The sequence below is a fragment of the Centrocercus urophasianus genome, unplaced genomic scaffold (genome assembly GCF_019232065.1).
Source record: "Centrocercus urophasianus isolate 14NV4802_14NV808 unplaced genomic scaffold, USGS_Curo_1.0 seq_27, whole genome shotgun sequence".
Lineage (NCBI taxonomy): Eukaryota > Metazoa > Chordata > Aves > Galliformes > Phasianidae > Centrocercus > Centrocercus urophasianus.
This window is the reverse complement of record NW_024884833.1, coordinates 8,025,327-8,045,097: the sequence shown is the minus strand read 5'-3', so window position 1 is coordinate 8,045,097 and position 19,771 is coordinate 8,025,327. Positions and strand designations below refer to the sequence as shown.

The 19,771-nt window shown below is 40.1% G+C and overlaps 1 protein-coding gene across 2 annotated transcripts in view; it reads right to left on the bottom strand.

The window, feature by feature from the left end:
* Window positions 1-17,000, bottom strand: part of GDA (guanine deaminase) — a 31,981-nt gene extending 14,981 nt beyond the window's left edge. Inside the window, exons 1-8 of one of the 2 annotated variants that reach the window (XM_042826868.1) lie at window positions 16,813-17,000; window positions 11,905-11,993; window positions 10,065-10,236; window positions 6,911-6,998; window positions 5,406-5,511; window positions 2,725-2,752; window positions 1,301-1,408; window positions 391-498 (exon numbers count right to left, since the gene is read on the bottom strand). In XM_042826868.1, coding sequence (XP_042682802.1) covers window positions 391-498; window positions 1,301-1,408; window positions 2,725-2,752; window positions 5,406-5,511; window positions 6,911-6,998; window positions 10,065-10,236; window positions 11,905-11,993; window positions 16,813-16,935 — 822 coding nt within the window. In that variant the 5' untranslated portion in view covers window positions 16,936-17,000. Of the gene's footprint in view, window positions 1-390; window positions 499-1,300; window positions 1,409-2,724; window positions 2,753-5,405; window positions 5,512-6,910; window positions 6,999-10,064; window positions 10,237-11,904; window positions 11,994-16,546; window positions 16,567-16,812 lie in introns of those variants that run through there. The other variant, XM_042826869.1, reaches the window with a different exon arrangement.
* Window positions 17,001-19,771: the final 2,771 nt, after the last annotated feature.

The window sequence follows — 19,771 nt, the reverse complement described above, 5'->3', positions numbered from 1 at the left end:
GATGATCACCTCCCTGCTCCTGCTGGCCACACTATTTCTAATGCAGGCCAGGATGCCATTGGCCTTCTTGGCCACCTGGGCACAATCAGTCATGTCCAGCCGAGCATCAACCAACACCCCCAGGTCCCTTTCCTCTTCACAGTCATGAAATTCGCATAAGTAAACATTGATGCTTCTCTCCCCTCATTTAAGACAAAGTGTGTGTTTGCCTAAATTTTCAGTATCTTCATTAACACTTGCGCAACCCAGAAAACAGAAACAGTTTACTTTCTCCCAGATGCCACTGATCTTGACAGAACAATACAAACTTTCCAGTAGCCACAATTAACCTGCATATATATTCTACGTGTATTAGTCTAATCTATGTTGTGGAAGCTTATATGCAGCTACCTTGCTGGTAAGCAACTTGTTTTTATCATATAAATCAGTGTAATTCTGATAGGCAGGAAACATGTTCTCCACAACTTTGAGTTCTTCTTCAGTCTCGCTTATGTGACTCTGCAATAAGAAAATAAATAACAGTGAGTTCTTTAAATAGCATTAAGCCTGACATTTCAGATTTCTGAGAAACCTGCTGCTGCTAAGCGCATTATAGATAGAAAATAATCTTTGTAAAGCCTATTGTTAGATATAGCTCTTAGGTTTCTATTTTCATTGAAGAGATCCAAGTTCCATTTGTTCCTTTAAAACCCATCTGAGAACATACAGCTGGATAATCCATCCCGGTAGAGTGGTAACATAGCAAACCATCAGGTGTTTGGCAGATGTTAAAGTAGTAAATAAAATGATAGTTAAGACCATGAAGTAAAAGAAGAATAGCATGGTACCACAGACTGGATCTTGGGATCAGGCTAACACAGCATATCTTGGAACATTAACAACTTAAGGTAAAAAAGATGAGTTACTGAGACAGAAAGATCAGCAATTCTCTTCTGTACATCTGCCCTGTACAGAAACAGCAGATGGCAGAGAAGCAGACATTGCAACCTTGGGCAAGAGTCAGTGACCTTTACCAACACAAGGGTTGCTCTAATTCACAATACTTTGTGTCAGTCTGCCAGTTAATACACTGTGAGGGATGGATGAATTGTGCATCCTTCAAGCTATGAGCATTCTAACTTGTTGTGAAGGTCGTAGTGCTCTTGTACAGTACTATTACAATTTTAATTTTAGAAGAATGTAGAAGATGGACTTCAAGTTAAGGATGTAATTCAATTCTCTTGTGGAAACATTTAAAACTGACTGGTCTTCATGGTTTCTACCCATAATGTTTATACTGTAAACAGAGTTCACGACTTACCTGCACATGGAGATCATGAGTTTGTGCTAAATCACCAAGCGCACACAGCAAATCTTCTGTGCAGGAAGGGCCAAAGCGGGGGGTTACTATGGGCAGTACCCTTGGATACTGAAAATATTAAAAAGACATGACTGTGATCCTACATACATATCAGCAACCGTAATTAAGACAATTCTGCCGCTCATTCCTTACTTTATCCCTGCCAGTATGAATAAAACTATTGTCATTTTCTTATTTTTATCTGAAACTTCAGCACAGGAAGAGAATCAAGGGTTCTCTGGAAACAGTTTTAATGAACTGAAGTTCATCTCATTAGAATTCTCTCCTCATGTGATTCTACCAGGCCTCAGCAGAATCACTGGATTTTTTTTCATATTTGCTCACAGTCCTGTATTCATTATGAGAAATGAGCCAGATGAATAACCAGACCTGTTTTTGAGTCCTTCATTTGTGAGCACCAAAGAGGTAGTAAAGCAAAACTGCAGTTATGTAAAGCCAAAGCCTTTTATTGCTTAGTCCTCTCCTCTCACCTTGCAGTGGACCAAACTGCCTCTAAAGTCCCTATGCTGAACAGATAGGATGATTAGTAGCGTAGGAAATAGTGGGTACCTGGACTACTCTGCTCTCCTGGATTAAAATTTTAATGAAGAGTTAGACAGTGGTTTTATAATTCTGTCTTCAGAAACTGTCAGTACCTCCCCTTCTTGTGCATGTGGAACCAGCACAGGAAAGCATGTCGTAACTTGACTTGCAGTTTCTTATTACATCTCTCAGACACAAGAAGCTCAAGGCATCTGAACATCAGTCTTCTCATCAATACAAATGATCTAGGCATTAAGCCTGATACATCTATCCTCAAACGTGCAAATATAAATGACAACAAATTAGACCGTCAAAAACAAAAGACTGATAAAAAAAGTAGTATTCCTGCTTGTAATACTGAAGTATCAGCCTGCATCTATCTCCTATGCACACGCTGGAAGACATGTGGTGACACAAAATACTAATTTGATAATGGATTAGTAACTGTGCTGAAAAGACATTGCTTTCTGCTACTGAAAACTTCTATTACTCATCTAGTTATCTGACAGAGACTCGGGGACTGACTTTCACCCTTCTTTAACAAAAAACTGTTTTCTGCCAGACGCTTAACACTTTAAAGTGAATAAAGAACATTCACAGAACATTGCTTTTTTGTGCTCTGACCATACAAACCTGAATCTGTGCTTGCTGTAAGTCAATTTCACAGCAGCACAACTAGCAGAACATTTTGCAGAGTGATGACTTCTCTACTACTCAGAAATGTCTGCATATTTATTGATTTGTCATGAAGTCAGCAGAATTCATCAATGGATTAACTATTTCCTGTCCTCACACAACATTTTCTGAATACAGAAATGAAAAGGAAGGGTAACTATACTTACTTGCCTTTCCAGTAGTTCTCTAACAAACCTGAAAAAGGATTGGAAAAAAATTTTTTTTTTTTTTTATATGTTATAAATATCACCTGTAATCTGTATTATTATTTATAAAAAATACAGGAAATATTTACTTAAATGTTCTTTTGAACACTTCAGACACAGATTAACATTTGGACCAGAATCTCAGATGACACAAAAAGGTGCAGCACAGCCAAGTCAGGACAGTCACAAGACACTATTCTAGTTGGGAATTTGATCCTGAATATGCAAAATCTTCTTCATTCACAATAATATTAGACAAGTGCTAATTACTTTGAGTTCTCACTGGAAACAAAATACATTACAATACATGCATTCTAAACATATCTATACAGTGCTGCTGCAAATTTGAAGAAAAAGAAATCTTATCTATCCACAAATTTCAATCCCAGAATTAAATACGGTCTGATTTTAAATACCCTTTTTAACAGATGCTGACATATTTCATATGTTGCTTACAGTAATTATAAATATCCTCATTCACTTACAGGACCCTTGATTTTCTGGAAATGCTTGTACATCAAAGAAAATACACTGTAGATTTACTTCATTACATAAAAGAGGCCACTTCAGGGACATCTACAGAAAGCTACAAACTGCCAATAAGGATAGTTAAGGCTTTTCATAGAGCAACATGGGGCAAATGAAATCTTCCCTGGTTTTGAAGAGAAAAAAAATCCCCAAACTGGACAGGGCCTCTGTGAATTTTTACATCACAGATTTTAGTCCAAAAACCCCATCAATTTAGTCACAACAAACGTTGGATCACATTTCTCTTCCGGTAGAAAAGAAAATGATGAAAGAGGCTAGATTCACAACACTGATACTGATGTCATATCACCAGATGGAAGTGAGAGACCTATGCTCAATTTCTCTAATGAGCAAAGGAACTTTCACACCATTGCCAGACTTCACTACATGAATGGACGCTTGTCTTTCTTCTTATTGATTCACCTGATATGTCACCTAAATATTCCCTGTACCAGAAATTGCAACATCATCCATCACCTCAGGATGGTTATTTTCATTCTTCTTCACGTCCATTAAATGTCAGCAGCATTATTTTGAAAACGAAAATCCCAGCCATAAGTAATTTATACTTTGTTCATGTACACACTTTTCTATAAAGAAATAAGCTCATACATAATAAGCATGCATCTACTGTAAAACGGGTATGGACATGAGTCTTCCTCTTCAAAATAGACATGCAGTGCCACTTTCATTCATCAACTTTTTATTCAAACTCTTCAAAGCAGAAGGGCAGAGTGAAATGAAACACTTGCAGTTGCACATTGCCTCCATGCATACAACACAAATATTTCCAGAGGTTAACTGCAAAGAACTGAAAGTTTTCTGACAGTGTGATAGATCACATTTCTCCCTCTTCAGGAAAGAGCTTTCTCCTCCTTCTAAACTTGCATTGGTTAGGTTCAGGCCTGATTAGGTGAGTACTGACATATGCCAACAGGCAGACTTCTTCTCCAGAGTACCTCTGTGGAGTACCTGTGCCACACTCTCATCCAGCGCTGAAGGACATGAGTTATTAACAAAACCACACAAGAATGGAGCAGAGACATGAGACATGTACTTAAAGGAGAGCTGTACTGCTCATTCTGAAGCTTTAAAAATGGCACGAATAGTTCTGCCACTCTTTGGCCCATTCATCAATACTCACAGTATTACAAAAAAAAAAAAAAAAAAAAGAGGGATTTAGGTAAACAAAAGCAAACATTACTAATATTATTAATTTTAAAATGTCTTCAAATATAAACACCATTAGAAACCTATTACTGTTTCTAACTTTTAATAACACTGTTCTAACATGATTTGCAAAAACAAGCTAGCAATTTTACTGAAGCACTGTAAGAGATTTAAAATATTGTTTGGTATTTTCTCATACAGCATGGTATTTGAAACATTTACAAGGGTGCATAAACAGTAGCATGAGCAAAATCATATTTCAGTGTTATAAATCTAGGTCCAGCAAAGACATTTAAACATTTTCACAGGGTGGACACAAAACACAGGGGAAACCTGAGTCAGCAGGCACCCATGCTTCAGTCCTCTGACTCCCCTCGGATTCCCCTCTGAGCTACAGTAAATCCACCATGCACACTGTTTTGACTTGATTCTCCTGCATTCACTCAGCTGCAAGTTAGGGTGGTTTCAATGGTGTCACACTATAAGAAAAGAGGAATGCAGAATATCTAAAATTTGGTATACGAAAGCTGATTCCTACCACTTTAGCAATCAAACTTCATTCTAAATGAAAGAAGTAGATATATTAGAAGTTAATGGGGGCAAAGGAACCAATTCCCTAACCCAGCACTCCTGTCAGGTCACATAACTTCTCTCCACAGAGCTGTGAAGAGGATGCAGAAGGAAAGCCACAGTATAAATATGTCCTTTCCAAACCATGCTGCTGCAGCTTCTCCCTTTGGAAGAGCCACAGAGAAACTGAATGCGTGGTGCAGCAGCTGGGTAAGTATTGAATCACCAGAACTGTAGAAAACAATACTGCAGGAAGATCAGTTCCTAGTAACAGTTCCTACATCTGTAAATCCCTGATCAGCTCCATGCTCACTTCTCAGATGTATTAAAAAGTCTTATTTCTAAAGGCTGTGCCATCCATTTAATCATCTTACCTTTCCATCTCTTGGACAGAATCAGCTGTAGTCTCTTTGTAATGTGGTACAGCGTCATTTATATCCATACAGACCTTGCCAACAAATGCTCTTTGCCCAAACTTATCTGTTGAGATGCATAAGAAAATAAAATTCAAAACTACTGCTTCTCTACAGAAACTGCTACCAAAGTCCACATTGAAATCAAAAATGTGAATTCTACTCCTGAGAGCTTCATTTCACAGAATTACAGAATTGTAGGGGTTGGAAGGGACCTCTAGAGATCGAGACCAACTCCCCTGCCAAAGCAGGTGCCCTAAACCAGGTCACACAGGTAGGCATCCAGGCAGGTCTTGAACATCTCCAGAGAAGGAGACTCCACACCCTGGGCAGCCTGTTCCAGTGCTCCCGTCACTTCACTGTAAAGAAGTTCTTGTGCACATTCATGCAGAATTTCTCTTCAATGAAGAGAATTCACGGTATTTTCTTATCTTTAAGGTGGAGCTAAACCCAACATGAGATAAATAGGAGTTCTCCCTTTTCATGTTAATATCCCACTTTGAGTTATAATTGAGGACCACAACCAGAATTCCTCACAGCAGTGAGAGAAGATGACTGCCGTGAAGCAGAGGATGAGAAACTCATGCATCAAGGTACTCATGGATCATCTGCTCCAGCAGATGAGCACTTTGAGCTGAAAAGGCCACAAAGAGCTCAACAAATCTTCTCTCCATAAGAAAAAGAAATGAGGGTCCTAACATGCCTCCCATTTGCAGCTGGAGCTACTTCTGGCCTCTTTATTGAGATTCATCAATACTAGGATTGAGAAGTCAGATGTAACACAACCAAAATGCATAAGCTTGTAAACAAATTTCTAAATTGGATTTCTCTTGCTTATCTTTAATGTCTGAGTTGTAGAATGCATTGTACAAATTCCTTCAAATTCCTAGGTTTCCTACAAAATCAAGAAGACTGGGAAATATTTGGTGAGATTCTGATTAAATCACTTTCCTACAGGAGATGTCCTTCGAGAAATCCTGCAACAAACGGGAGAACTTCCACAGAAACAGCAGCCATCTGTGCCCATGAACACAAAGAGGGAAGAGATGAAGGGTGTGTAGGGATTTTTGATGCTGATTTCTAAATGAAACTTCCGCGTATCGGAAAGTTAAAGCACTGACTGCACCTGTTGTCATTCAGCCCTTTAATCCTCAAACAGCAAAAAGGCTGGAAACAGCAGAGGACTGCAGCTGAAGAAAAGCTCCAGCATACATTACTCATGCTCAGTCAGCAGCTGATTTAGGAATGAAGAACAGAATGAAAAGCAGAGAGAGAGGGAGCAAACAGTAGGAGAGAGATGATTAAGTGAAAGGTAACTGGGCTGTATTTGGAGACATAGGATGACAGAAAAAAAATGAAAAAAATCAATTTTGTTGAAGGACACATCCCTTGCTAGTTTGAAACTGCCAAGTTCTGTTTCCTTTAGCAGTCAGCAAATCCTTCCAAATTCACTCCTGCAGTCTTACCTATGATGTCAGCCAGAAGAAGAGAAGTATCTGTGTAAATTGTTGCAAAGTAGCAAGCTGTAGTGGTGCCATTCTTCAGAGTTCGTCTCTATAAAAAGAAATCAGTTTCAACAATTTGGAAAAAAATAGTCTAGCTGTCAAAATGCAGAACTGCCAGTCTGATTTCAAACTGCAAGAACATTTGGTTATTGTGAAATTCCACAGAAATTACACTCAAGTAAAAAAGGAAGGTAAAATATAGCTTTTTAATTCCATAATCACATTTTTAGAGTCTGAATGTTAAGAAATACAAAAACTCCTCTTCCAAAGTGATGTAGGTCTTCAACAATTGCTAAACCCATAGAAACCAGTTTTTCTTCATTCAAACTGAAAATTGAATTCTGATTTATGTCTAGCTTGAACTGTATGGAGTAACACAAACAGCCAGTTATCTGTGCTATTTCCTCATTTGGAAAGGCTCTCCATTTCTTAAAGTAAAGGAAAAATTTTCTAAGGTTAACAAAGCAAGATTCTGGGAAGAAAGTAGTAGTTTTTATTTTGGCACTTTGTATGGCTTGAAAAAATAGTCAATTACTCAAATCCCTCACTATCCCTGAATCCAAAGTAACAAACTCCAGGGTAGAAGTAAGCTGAGAACTGCTCAGAGAGGAGTTTAATTATTTATGTAATCTCACGATTTGAAAGTAGAGGGTATTCCTGCTCATATTACTGCTGGAAGACATAACAGCAGATGAAGACTCATTTAAAGTTACGTTAAGTCATGGGGTCATTTATAACGTCTTTTGATTTGGGGTCTAATGCATGGTGTATTGACTTCCTATCCACAGTAAAGGATTAAATTGGATTCTGGCTAGAATGTAATTTGAGAATTCTTTCTTTCACAGGATAGAAGGTGAGACACTCAGTGTAATACGTATCTTAAGAATGGCTATAGTTAATTAGTTACTTTCTCAGCTTTTGAAATCCAAAGTCCTGTGTTTGTGGATTCCTAAAATCATTGTCAAGTAAAGACTAAAACCTTTTTTTTTTTTTTTTTCCTGAAAATATCACCAGGAAGATTGGCTTTTCCCAAATTTGAGGCATCAGAGGATGTTCCAGCTATAATCCATCAGAGTATAGTGATTATTATAAACAGAATATTGTTTTTTAAAATTTTCACTATGTTTTAACTACAACTCCAAAGGCACAAAGAGTCATATCTGATTCCTGCAGATTTAGGGCTATTTCTAGCAATTGAATATTACTCTAATCCCCACAGCATGATTAGAGTCCTTTAGAAAAAGATCGCGATCTTTACATTATAACAAGCAGGGATAATTTTCAAACCTATTCATTAGTTTAGTCACCCTTAACTTGTTAACTTTTGATCTCAACTCATGAGGAAGTTCCACAACATTACAAATTGTAAAAAAAATTTGCATTTTTAAATTTAGCACTCAGGCAGTGTAACTTCTGGTATATCTTATTAAGGCCAGCTACTTTTTATGTACTTTTATCTTATTTTTTATTTGCTGCCTTTATAAGGTAAACAGACCAACTATTTTTAGCCTCTCTTCCTATTTTCCTGTCTCTGACCTTCATGCTTTTCCACCTTCACTGCATTCTGCCCTCCTCCTGCCACTTTGAGCTCCACATGAAGAACTCAAAATAATGCCGTGCCACCAATTTGTAATAAAACTTCACTCATTCATGTCTTTTCCAGGACCACAGCTGAGGGCGTTTTACTAACCTGTGGCAATTATGTCAAAGTTATGTGCAAAGCAGTATATTCATTCTGTCTTCCAACTTGATTAAGACTGCAGAGAACCTCTCAGAAGATGGCTCTCAGAGTACCTTTATATCTTGAGCCTTTTTATACTCTCCAGTTTGGACAGGAAACTGTTGGTTCCATAACTGAGATTGTTTCGGCAACAAAGAAACTCGAAATACAATTCTGAAAATATCAGCTATATATATAGCTGGATACCTTTCTGATGCACTCGCCCATGACACTCTGCAAACCTGCAAGTATTCTACAGAATTTGGGCACAAAAACACTTTTATGACACTGCCCTACCTACTTGATACAAAAAAGACAAGCCCAAGCGTTGCGTTAATGCCTCTTCAGCTAACTTTGAGCACTCACTGGCAATTCTTTTCCAGGTGGAAAAAAAAAAAGGTTATTAAATATGCTGCACAGTAAGCACTTGATCTACACTGACATCACTCCATCTGAACTGATGCAGACTGTAACACTATGCTGATGTACACAGCTGGAAGGTGAGATCACCTCTATGTTTTATGTTGCTGAAGGCATCTGTGCTTGCTTCTAGATTTTATGATCAACATGCTTTTATTAGGGTAAGATGACACAAAGTCGTTTTTAGAAATATGTGTATTTCAGATTCACTGTGTTATTATTTTGACAACACGGTTTCATAGAATTAGATAAAGGCAAGGCAGCTTATACCGGTCAACTCATTTAATCTTGTGAAGATATTTCAGCCCACATATTAAAGGACACTTTTCAGTTATATCAGAGAATCAATATTCTGCAATATGACATTTCCGTTTATTGTTCAGTGAGTGGAATTTGACCTGAAAGCTTCTTTACTGCTGAGAATGAGCACAGCTCAAACACAGTCTATTTCTTTGTGCCACAATACCATCAACAGATTTCATCAGCAGTAAAAGGTGTTCCTGCTGCAGTGATTTAAGCTGTAGTACTCTCTTCCTCAGTTGCTCCAAATCACCCCAGTATTGCTGACAATGAAAACTTCTCCTCCTTCACAAAGACTTTGCAGAAGATATGTTCATTAAACAGAGGATTTATGCATAAAAAGAAATAATCTCTGAATTTTTGTTTGTTTTTTTTTGCTTCTACTATGTCTGACTATTTCTGAAAGTACACTGAAAGTACTCATCAGTGTCACTATACTCAGATACGAGAAAAGATGTTTGTTGATCCATCGTGTGACTAAATGAACTGTCAGAACAAAACTGAAAGTAGTAGGAAGCAATCTTGGCTGGCAATTAGAACAGTGTGTGTGTTGTCAGTTTTATCTCATTTTCATGACATTAAAAAGTGCTATCCTATGTTTGCTGACCTTCTGACACTTACTTGTATTTTAAAATATGAATGTGGTCAATACATACAACAATTTGCAATACTTACAACAACTCTGGTGTACACTTCTTCTGCAAAATTACTGTCTTTGTATTTTGCCTCTGTTGGGAATGTGTAAGTAGTCAACCACTGCAAAAGAGGTAGATCTACTCTTGTACCAGCAAATAAGTACTGAGGGGCATGAATATGGGTATCAACCAATCCCGGCATGAAGAATTCACTGTGGATAGAAAAGAAAACCGTAATAGTAACAAAAGGGTCACAGTTCTTTTTTCAAGGTAAGTAGTTCTGCTTTAAGCAGCATGTTTAATCAAAAGCCACAGAAGCAAGACACAAGTAGAAATTAACCTTACTCTTTCAGCATCAGCATATCCACTCCTGCTACAGCTCTATCCAAGCTCTTTTTTCTGTACAAAGTAGCTGACTTTTATACAGAATAACAGACAGCTACCTGACAGGAAAGCAATCTGGGGTTAGATATTAGTGTAAGAGCATGACAAATCCATTTGTGTTTAATATTTACTCAGACTGAATATTAAGAAGTAAAACCTAACTGGCTTCATGATAACCAACATTATTCCACTTGAAAAAAATTCACTCTTGCTTCCTAACATGGACATATTTGTAAAGACTCATTTACTAACATGTTAACTGCATGCATCCCAGTTTTCCTCCACTATATGTATCTGTATCTATGAATCTATATATGTACTCAGTCAAGAAATGTCAAGGTTCAACTGAAGAACAGACAGTATATCTACAAACACAGATGCAGATGCATTTGAAAAAAATCACTCTTCAGTATCTTGACAGGAAAGGCATCTTTAACAATGAAAGTGTAAAAAGTTTGTTGCCATGCAATACTCACACGATAACACGGATGAGTATAGCAATATAAGTAGGAGGTTGCTATAATTTTGTTTTGTGCTGGAACTCCATAGACTATAAATTTTCTCCCAGCCTTGCCTCCTTCTCCCTGGCTACCGAATGATCTGTGATTTCGTCTCTTCATAATTTCCCTTCTTTCTGTTTCACTGTATGTTAGAAATGCTGGAAGATCTTTCTCAGTCTGATCCATATTCTCAGCACCTTCCATTTTCCCCAGGCTATTTCAAGTGAAGAAAACATCTGATGACTCATATATTCTGTATGATTAGCGTTCCAACAAAGCACACAGATTTTTCAACAACTGAATTCTAAAGCTACCCTGCCATTCTAGTCCTAAACCATGCCTTGTTTACAGCTATGCTACTGTAAAGCATGGTGGTTACAATCCAAAACTTACCAGGAAGGAGAGGAACTTCATTGGATGAACAAAACAAAAAAACTCACACTGCAATACAGTGAGAAATATGAGGACCTCTTTTTACAAGGTTTTAACTCTCCAATTTTATTAGTTTTTATAAGGAAGTGTGTCAAAGCTCAAGCACTTTAATTTTGTATTTGAAATGTCACAGCTATCTACATTTATTAAGTTCAGAGTTTCAAGCTGAGGCACAGCCCCTTTCTCAGAAAATGGATGTGAAAAAAAAAAGACAACCAGCTGAAGGATGATCATTGTCTGATAGTGCTGTATGAGCCAAAGAGATCATGCATCAGAACTAAATATGGCATTTTGGTCTGTGCAGTACAAGTTTGCCAGCAGAATTCAGCCATGGCTGCAGTCTTGAACTGGAAAATGCAAAAAACAAGCAGAGGCTCGCACTCCAGATCTCATGCAGGATGTAGGCAGCCCTTCCACTACAAAGTTCTACAGAACTAAAAAGCAGTTTTGCCCTTGAGACAAGATTTAACATGTTCCTTGCCTAACGTTATTCACATGAACCCACACTACTTTGCTCAGAGAGAGAAATGTATTTGGTGCAGTTGATCTAAACAAAACACATACTAATGAGTCAGTTCTCTTATGTCAGACGTTTTGAATCCCCACTTCTTGGCCAGTCGCTCCTGCTGATCTGCTTGCTCCAGAAACACAATCTGAAAGGAAGGCAAAAATAGTTATATAAATAGAAATCCCACATTATCTTTAAACGACGGTAAAGGAAGTCGTATCTTACAATGGATTTTACACATTTAATACAAAGTGATGTTTGTGTTGAAATATTTGCCTGCCAGTTATGATTTTCAGCTACCTACTCACAGCCTAAAGAACAACCCTCTCCAGTTGTTTCTAACGTGTAAGAGAAGAATGAAGCAATACATGAACTGCACCTATACCTGTAATCCATATTGCTCCCATGTAATACTCCATGTATTACAACCTACCGTGATGCCAGTAGTATTTAATTACTTCGTCCATGACTGCCTAGCACTGAGTTAAGTATTTCCTAACTTTCTGCTCATACCTTCAAGGTTGTTTATTTTTTAAGAGCAGGGAAGGTGAAAGAAGGTAAAGGAAAAAAAATCATATAATCTTTTAATTGTACAGAACAGATTAAAAACATGCCTAGGGTCTTTATTCTTTAAAACAAACAAACAAACAAACACACCAAAAACCAACCTTACAGTCTCAGGTAACTCATTCCCATTTTGCTCCCAGAGGACATTAGCTCCACTGCTGGTGCATTTCTGTTGCCAACTAAGAGATTTAGCACACTTTAGTTCTATTTTCAGATCCCATGGTATTTTAATCTAAAACATGATTCTTGCAGGCTGAATACTCAGCTTTTCAGTTCTCTCATATGACAACGCTAGGCTCAACAACTTTGCAAGAAGCAAGGATCAAGAGCCCAGGCATTGGGATTGCTGCAACAAGCTCCCGACAGGATCCAGGTTTCCATGGTGCTGGATGAGCAGAGGACCCCATTGCCTCCTCCAACCAAAGACAGTATATTCTGGGCTTTCAGAGCCTATAAATTCTTGCCAAACCACAATTTCTGCCTAAAAATAACACATGGTTTTCTGGGTCCCATGCTGTAAGTAACAGCTTTTTTCTTGAAACTCGAGACTGATCTAGGACAGATATAAGTTTTTTGTGGTTTTTTTTTTTTACTTTGTCTGAAGAGCAGGTTTTACTCTTTTAGTCAGAAAAGAAGCTATGAATATCATATTAGTAAATATCACACCAGAAATAATTGCAAGACTGTGGTCCATCACAGGTTCACAAGAAGCAGTGTTTCCTTCCTTCCCAAAAAAGATGTTCAGACCCTTCAGCCAGTTCAACAGCTCTATCTGCTGAGGGATCAGAATACAGACCTACTGAAATTTCCAATGAGCCATAAAGAAAATGTCACTCAGATGCCGAAGTAAAAATGGATTCAGAATGACTAATGTTAGAGCTGCTAAACCAAAAAAAAAAAAAAAAAAGAAGAAAAAAAAAAATAAAGAAAAAAAAGAAATGGCAAATGCTGGAAATGGGTGTTGCCATGGAAAAGTGACTATTACATACTTTTAAAGTGCAAATAAATAAAACACACAAATTATGAAAGAAATAAAAAAAAAATGTCAAGGGACTGGATGAGTGAAACCAGCACTAAACCTGGCAGTCACTCCATTACTGCCAAATACAGCTGTGGATGGATAACCAAGACATCTGTACTCTTTTAAACAAACTTCCCAATAGAACTGCTCAGTTTTTTCATGAGACATTCTCCACTGCTTTCTGAGGCATTTGTTTTGGCCATCTTTCTAACAGTGAGTTGCTTAAAGTCTTTGAGATCCCAGACTTGCACATTCTCCTGAGTATTTGCTTGTACTTTCAATACAGCTGTTATGATTCACTGGGAACCAAACCTTTTAACTAGTTCTACACCCTATCATTGTAAAGTCAAGAAGAAATTCTGTGCCAAAATCACTACAGAATCAGAAAAGTACACTGATAAGACTATAAATTTCCTCTTGTGAATAAGGAAGACAAGCACAGTAACCAGCCATTTGGAAAGGTATTATCACCAAAAAAAGTCAGGTATATCAGATAGATCAACAGCTGCCAACAGCTGCCAACAGCTGCTAATCAATTGTGATGTGCCATCCATGTGATGCATCTAAAAGATCAGAAGATGATGAGCTGAGTGGTCCTCATCCTGGCAACCAGTTCAGTCCGTTCTCTTAATTTCAGGAGATGTTCAAAGCCCCACACAAAATCAGCATATAGATGGCACAGTTAATTATGCATTAACCCCGATATAAAAAACCCTGAGTGCCTCCAAGTGTCACAGTGTGAGTAAGTTTGCTACCAAAAGAGTGGAAAGTGAGTTAAACTGCCCTAGGAAACTTTTTTTTTTTTTTAATCCAGCGGTATCTATATTTGTTTTGACTATGACACTGAGTTGAACACGAGCAACAGGCCACAGGTCCCTTCTTTTCTCCCTCCCACATCCTTCACATCTCTCTCTGTGGTCAGCTGCTGGCACTAACACACAGCTGTTTCCTGCCTACAACCATCCTGTTGTCCTATTCTTGGCCTCACTGAGCTGCTGCCAGCACTGTTTAACGCGGCTACTGTCTTCAGCAGTTTGATGATTGCAGATATGATGCCTATTGCTTATCTAGTTCTCAAAACTGAAATACAAGGGTAGATAAGAGACAGCAGCACTTATCAGACCCTGCTACTCAAAAACTCAACAGCCCAAAATGCCGAGAAGGATGAAGCAATGAACTCCAAATGTCTGTTTTTGACTTGATACCTTCCTCCCCTGGCAGCCAAACACACAACATTTGCTATGCCGTAAGCCAAATTGTAATTACTTGACAATAGCAGCACTTATTCCACAAAATTTGCTCCTTCTAGGCATCCAAAGGGAGCTTTTATCTTGACACTTGTTCTACTTTCTTAATATTTTACTCAGCTATGTTATTCACACCAACATTTCAATGATAACTCAGTCTGCTTTATTTTCCTTACCTTGATGAATGTTACTCTTTCTATTGTGCTGCTCCGCAAACCACTTAACTAAACACAGGCTTATTTTGTTAACTTATGATAACTTGGGTGTGCAATCCTGACGGCAGTGCTTTCTTTGCCAAAGCTCCCTTTTCATCTGCAGGCAAAGCAAAGACAACTGACACCCACCTGTGGCTCCACAGCCGTGTCCCTGTGTGCAGCAGGGGACCAGGCAGCACTCTGTGCACTTGTTGTGCACTCCTGCTGCTGTGAGAACAGCACCTGGCTGTTCACAAAAGCTGTTCACCTCTTCTGAGATCATGCAAAGTTTCTGCATGATGGAATCAGCAACATGAGGCAAATGTTAAGCTCATTTAAACCTAGTTAAACTTAATTCTTTGGAAGTAACAGCAAAATAGTATTGATGTGTATCTGGACAATAGAGGTAAAAATCTTTGAATCACCGTGTTCTTGTCATAAAGCACATCTTCAGTGATTACAGTGGAAGTTCTGCATGTGGCAGAATTATGATAACAGGCTAAATGGTAACAAATTGCACTGTGTCAGATCTTGGAATAGTAAAATGTACGAATTGTCAAAAAGAGAAGACTATGAAAGTCCTTATCAATCTATTCTGGTGAAAGTTTTCCTTTTGGACAACAGTGTTTCACCAGATTTTTTTCTTAAACAACGGTGTGGGAATGCATCAACTTATGCTCAGCAAACACATCCAGTGCATCCTTGTTCACCAAGAGAAGGGTAGAGAGGGACTCAGAATCACAGAACTGTACAGAACAGAACTGGAGGGGTTGGAAGGGACCTCCAGAGATCAAGTCCAACCCCCCTACAAAGCAGCCCCCTACAGCAAGCTGCAAAGGTAGGTGTCCAGGCAGGTCTTGAGTATCTCAGAGAAGGAGAACGACTCTCTTGAGGCAGAAATCTATAGAGCCTGGTACACTGATACCATGTGTGTTTTTCAGGAAAATCCTTTAAAAGCAGTAACTTGCTAAGCACATGATATAGTGACCTTTTATCAAGAATTGGCACTAACAGAGCAAGTTCCTGGTTCCTGCACCCAATTTACACAAACCAAAACCTTTATTCATTCAGCTCTATGGGTTTTAGTTGACATCTCCCAATACTTAGTTTTCTGTGTTTTTATTCACCTCCTGTCCAGCTTCTCAGGGACTTTGCTATACCCTGTGCCAGACTCGGAATAGCTGCAGGGGAACTGTCTTGAAAGAGGTCTTCATGGACCTGTGTGGATGGTGAAGGAAAGCTGCATGAGCTAACAGTGTGTATTTTCAGTGTAATTCAAATGTTACCAAAGCCTGATGCAACTGTACAGTCATCAGAAGGAAAGAAAATGACTTTTTTCCTTATACCTAGGGTTGCTACATGCACTTCTACGTCTAGGCGAAGTTGCTGCTCTGTCTAGGCAACGCGAAGCTGCCACACCGGTGACACGGCTGAGGGCAACACAGTTCCCTTCCGGGACCGGCCCTGCGCTTTCAATAAGTTTATACTCGTTTTAGACGCAGTTTGTGCCGTTAATGTGCCCAGCGGTACTGTTCCCCTAACTTTTTACGGGCACGTTCCATGTTTTTTTTCTTGTAACAAGAAGAAAAAGACCTCTCTGTACAGGGGGGGATTCGGCAATTACCTACAATCACTCTTACTGTTCTGTCACAGAGAATGACAAACTTACCTGTAAGACTGGAGGAAAACGGAGACCAGCCGAGCACAGCCCCGCTGCGGGTACTCTGGGAACACACGGCGCCCCGCAACACGCTGGGGCTCCCCGCGGACACATTGCTCCGTCCCCGTCCCCTCCGGCTCCCACCACACACCGTTCCATTCCCCGAGGTCCCGTCCCCCTCCCCGCGCCTCGATCGGACCGATTCCCGTTTGCTGACCGCTCCCGGACGGCGCGTGAGAGGTGCCCGCACCGCCCCGCGGCTCCGCGCCTCTCACCGTGCCGCCGTCGTCAACCCCCAGCAGGCGGCCGTGCAGGATCTCCATAGGCGCGTCGGGGCGGGAGTGCACGAAGGTGCCCCTGAAGACATGGGCGAGCGGTGGGCGCTGCGGGGAGCCCATAGCGGGGACGGCTACACTGGTACCACTGCCGCTCCGGCCAGCTGCTCGCTACCGTCTGCCGCTGCCGAGCGCGGCTTCCTGGTACTGTCACCATCTCCCCACCCCCTGGTGACTTGCCCCTCGGGGAGGGGTTTCGGCGGCCCCCGCCCCGCGCCGAGCCCGCGTCCGACCCCGCCGCTGCGAGTGCGGGGGAGGCGGCGGTCGCTTCCCGAAATTTCATGGGCAGCGCCTCGCGGTCCAGCTGGCACCTGTTGCACTGAGCCCGGGGCGCTAGCAAATCTGTTAGACGTTTTCGAAGGAACTGATTTTAACTGCGACGGTCGTTAGATGTGTGTCTTGTGTATCACTAAATGGCGCTTACCGCTTCATTCTGTACTCAGTTATCAAAGGTAAATCTCTCGATGATTGTATCTCGTGTCCTCAGCTCCTGTGCTGCTTGTCGATAGGTACAGGAGCAGGAAATAGTTGCCAGTCCAGGTACCTGAGCTGCCAAGCAGCAGCCAACTGCCTTGTTCAATGGAGGTGGCCTTCAGTGTGTGTGAAAAAGGCTACAGAGAAGGAAAAGGCAGAGATGAATCGATGTTGTGATCCCAGAGAACAGCACTTTCAGGACCATAACCTGAGTTGAAAAACAATGCAAACATATGTTTATGTCAAACTAAAAGAGGGGAGATTTAAACTGGATATAACGATAATGTTTTTCAGAATAAGGATGGTAAAGCACTGGAACAGACTGTTCAGAGGTGTGGTGGCTGCCCTGTCTCTGGAGTTTGAAGGTCAGGCTGAAAAAGGCTCTGAAGGACGTGACTGAACTGTAGGTATTCCTGCTTGTTACAGGGCAGTTGGACTGGATGGTCTTTAAGGGTCCCTTCCCCTCCCTCGGTGTTATGATTCTATGATGCTATTTGCTAAGAGCATCACTAGTGAGAATACTAGAATAAGGCTTCACAGGGCCAGGGTGTTGCATGCAGCGTTAAGGCAGTGAGTGTTCTCTGCACTCCTGTCAGAAGCTCCGTCAGGCACCCAGGTGATGAATGAACTTGGCACCCAGGCGCTGGCACAACTCGTGTCAAAGCTGCAATGCTAAGTTTGCCATTAAAGACCTTTACCCTTTCCTCTTTGCTGATAATGCAAAGGTTATCTTTTCTGCAAGCTTTCTAGATCAACGGTGGAAGGAGAAAAAGCCACAGTGGAAAAGCCCAGGATTAATTTAATTTTGATCTGCTGTGGGCACATCATCAGCATTTATCTTGCCTTCTTTTGAGCAAGAATATTTTAGCCTACCGTTGAGCAAGTTAAAAACCACTTGAGTATACTGAAGTCAGATGAAGATCATACCTTGACTTTACTGTCAGCAAGCCACAGGAATTGTCCTAAATAAAATGGACTTACATTCTGACATTGTTAATTTCTTGTGAGAGGTCTTGCATTTAAAGAAGATGCCAATGAGAGAAAATGGATTGTTAAGACACAAGGCAGCTTTTCACTGTATTTTAAGCTCTTTGACCTAGTAAGCTTGCAAAACAAAACAAGACTAGTTAGTTTGCGAAGGAAATTGGCATGATAATCTTTCATGCAATTCTGTTTGCTTTCAAGACTATAAATACTTCATGCTTCCTTTAGCAGTGGAGTAATAAATGGAAAAGAAAAAGAAAAAAGGAAAAACACAAGAACTCTTTTAAATTAGAACTTGCAAAAGCTGTCTTGCAAAGATGTTTCTTGGGATGATACTCCTGGATCCAATGAGACTGCAGCTGAACCTGTCCATGTTCCAAGCTGAGCCCCCAAGTAGAAAAAACTGCCTTTTTTTTTTAATGAAGGACAGTAGGTGAGCAGTAGACTATTCTTGCCACTGAATGCCAAAAGGTAAAGAGATAAGAGCTGATAAATGGGTTAAACAGAGACTGAGCCCTGCCCGGTGAGTGAAAACTTTTACCAGCAATGGCTACTACTTGATACAACCTGCCTTTTTTTGTGGCAGCAGCTTGCTTTGTTTGCCAAGGCCTATTGAGGCCAAGCTGCACGTTCTCCTTATGCTGCCCTTGGTACTCATGTGCTTTATTTGACCTGCATTGAGCTATATATGGATCTTGGCTCCACAACCTGAGCTCTCAGGCTGGCAGACATGGGCATGCTGCTGTCCAAAGCAATACTCAGCTGTACTCAGTGCTCCTGGGAAGCCCTCACTTGCCTCTGATGGGGATGTGTGCTCTTCCTGAGTATGAGACTGCTTCAGCCATGGTCTCCTGTTCAATACCTCAAGGGTTACCCCCAGCTACCTGACACAAAGGGTACACAAAGCAGCTTCAGAGAGATTTAATCCACCCTATAGTTAATGAGGAGAAGATATCAGGAAACAGTTCATTCCTTTTGTATATTTAGGGATTAAATTCTTTATTCCCACTAACATTTACACTTTCTGAACTTTTGTTTCACTTAGTAAACTGTGCAAAGCTAGATTTCAGCAGCTTGTTTCAAAGTTTTGGGGCACATAAAATGATCCTAAATATCTGAGAAATGCAAGCAAATGAAAGTTGTTTTTCTTTCTGCTTTCAGAAAGTCGTCAATTGGGTACGTGTCACCAAACAAAAGCTTCTGTTTTTAGGACTCTGCTGCTGCAATAAGTGCTTGCAAAGCATGAGCATTAAGGCGATAATAATTATTGTTGTGGTGTGCTTGTTCTTATTTCATGTCATTGTGTCTCAATCCAGTTTATACGAGGGAGAAGAGGTTCTTTTACTATATGTATACCTGATGGTGAGATTAAGACACAAATGGGTCAAATGTTAGCCCGACCAGTTTATTACAAATCCTAGTTGCTTAGGGATATGGGGAA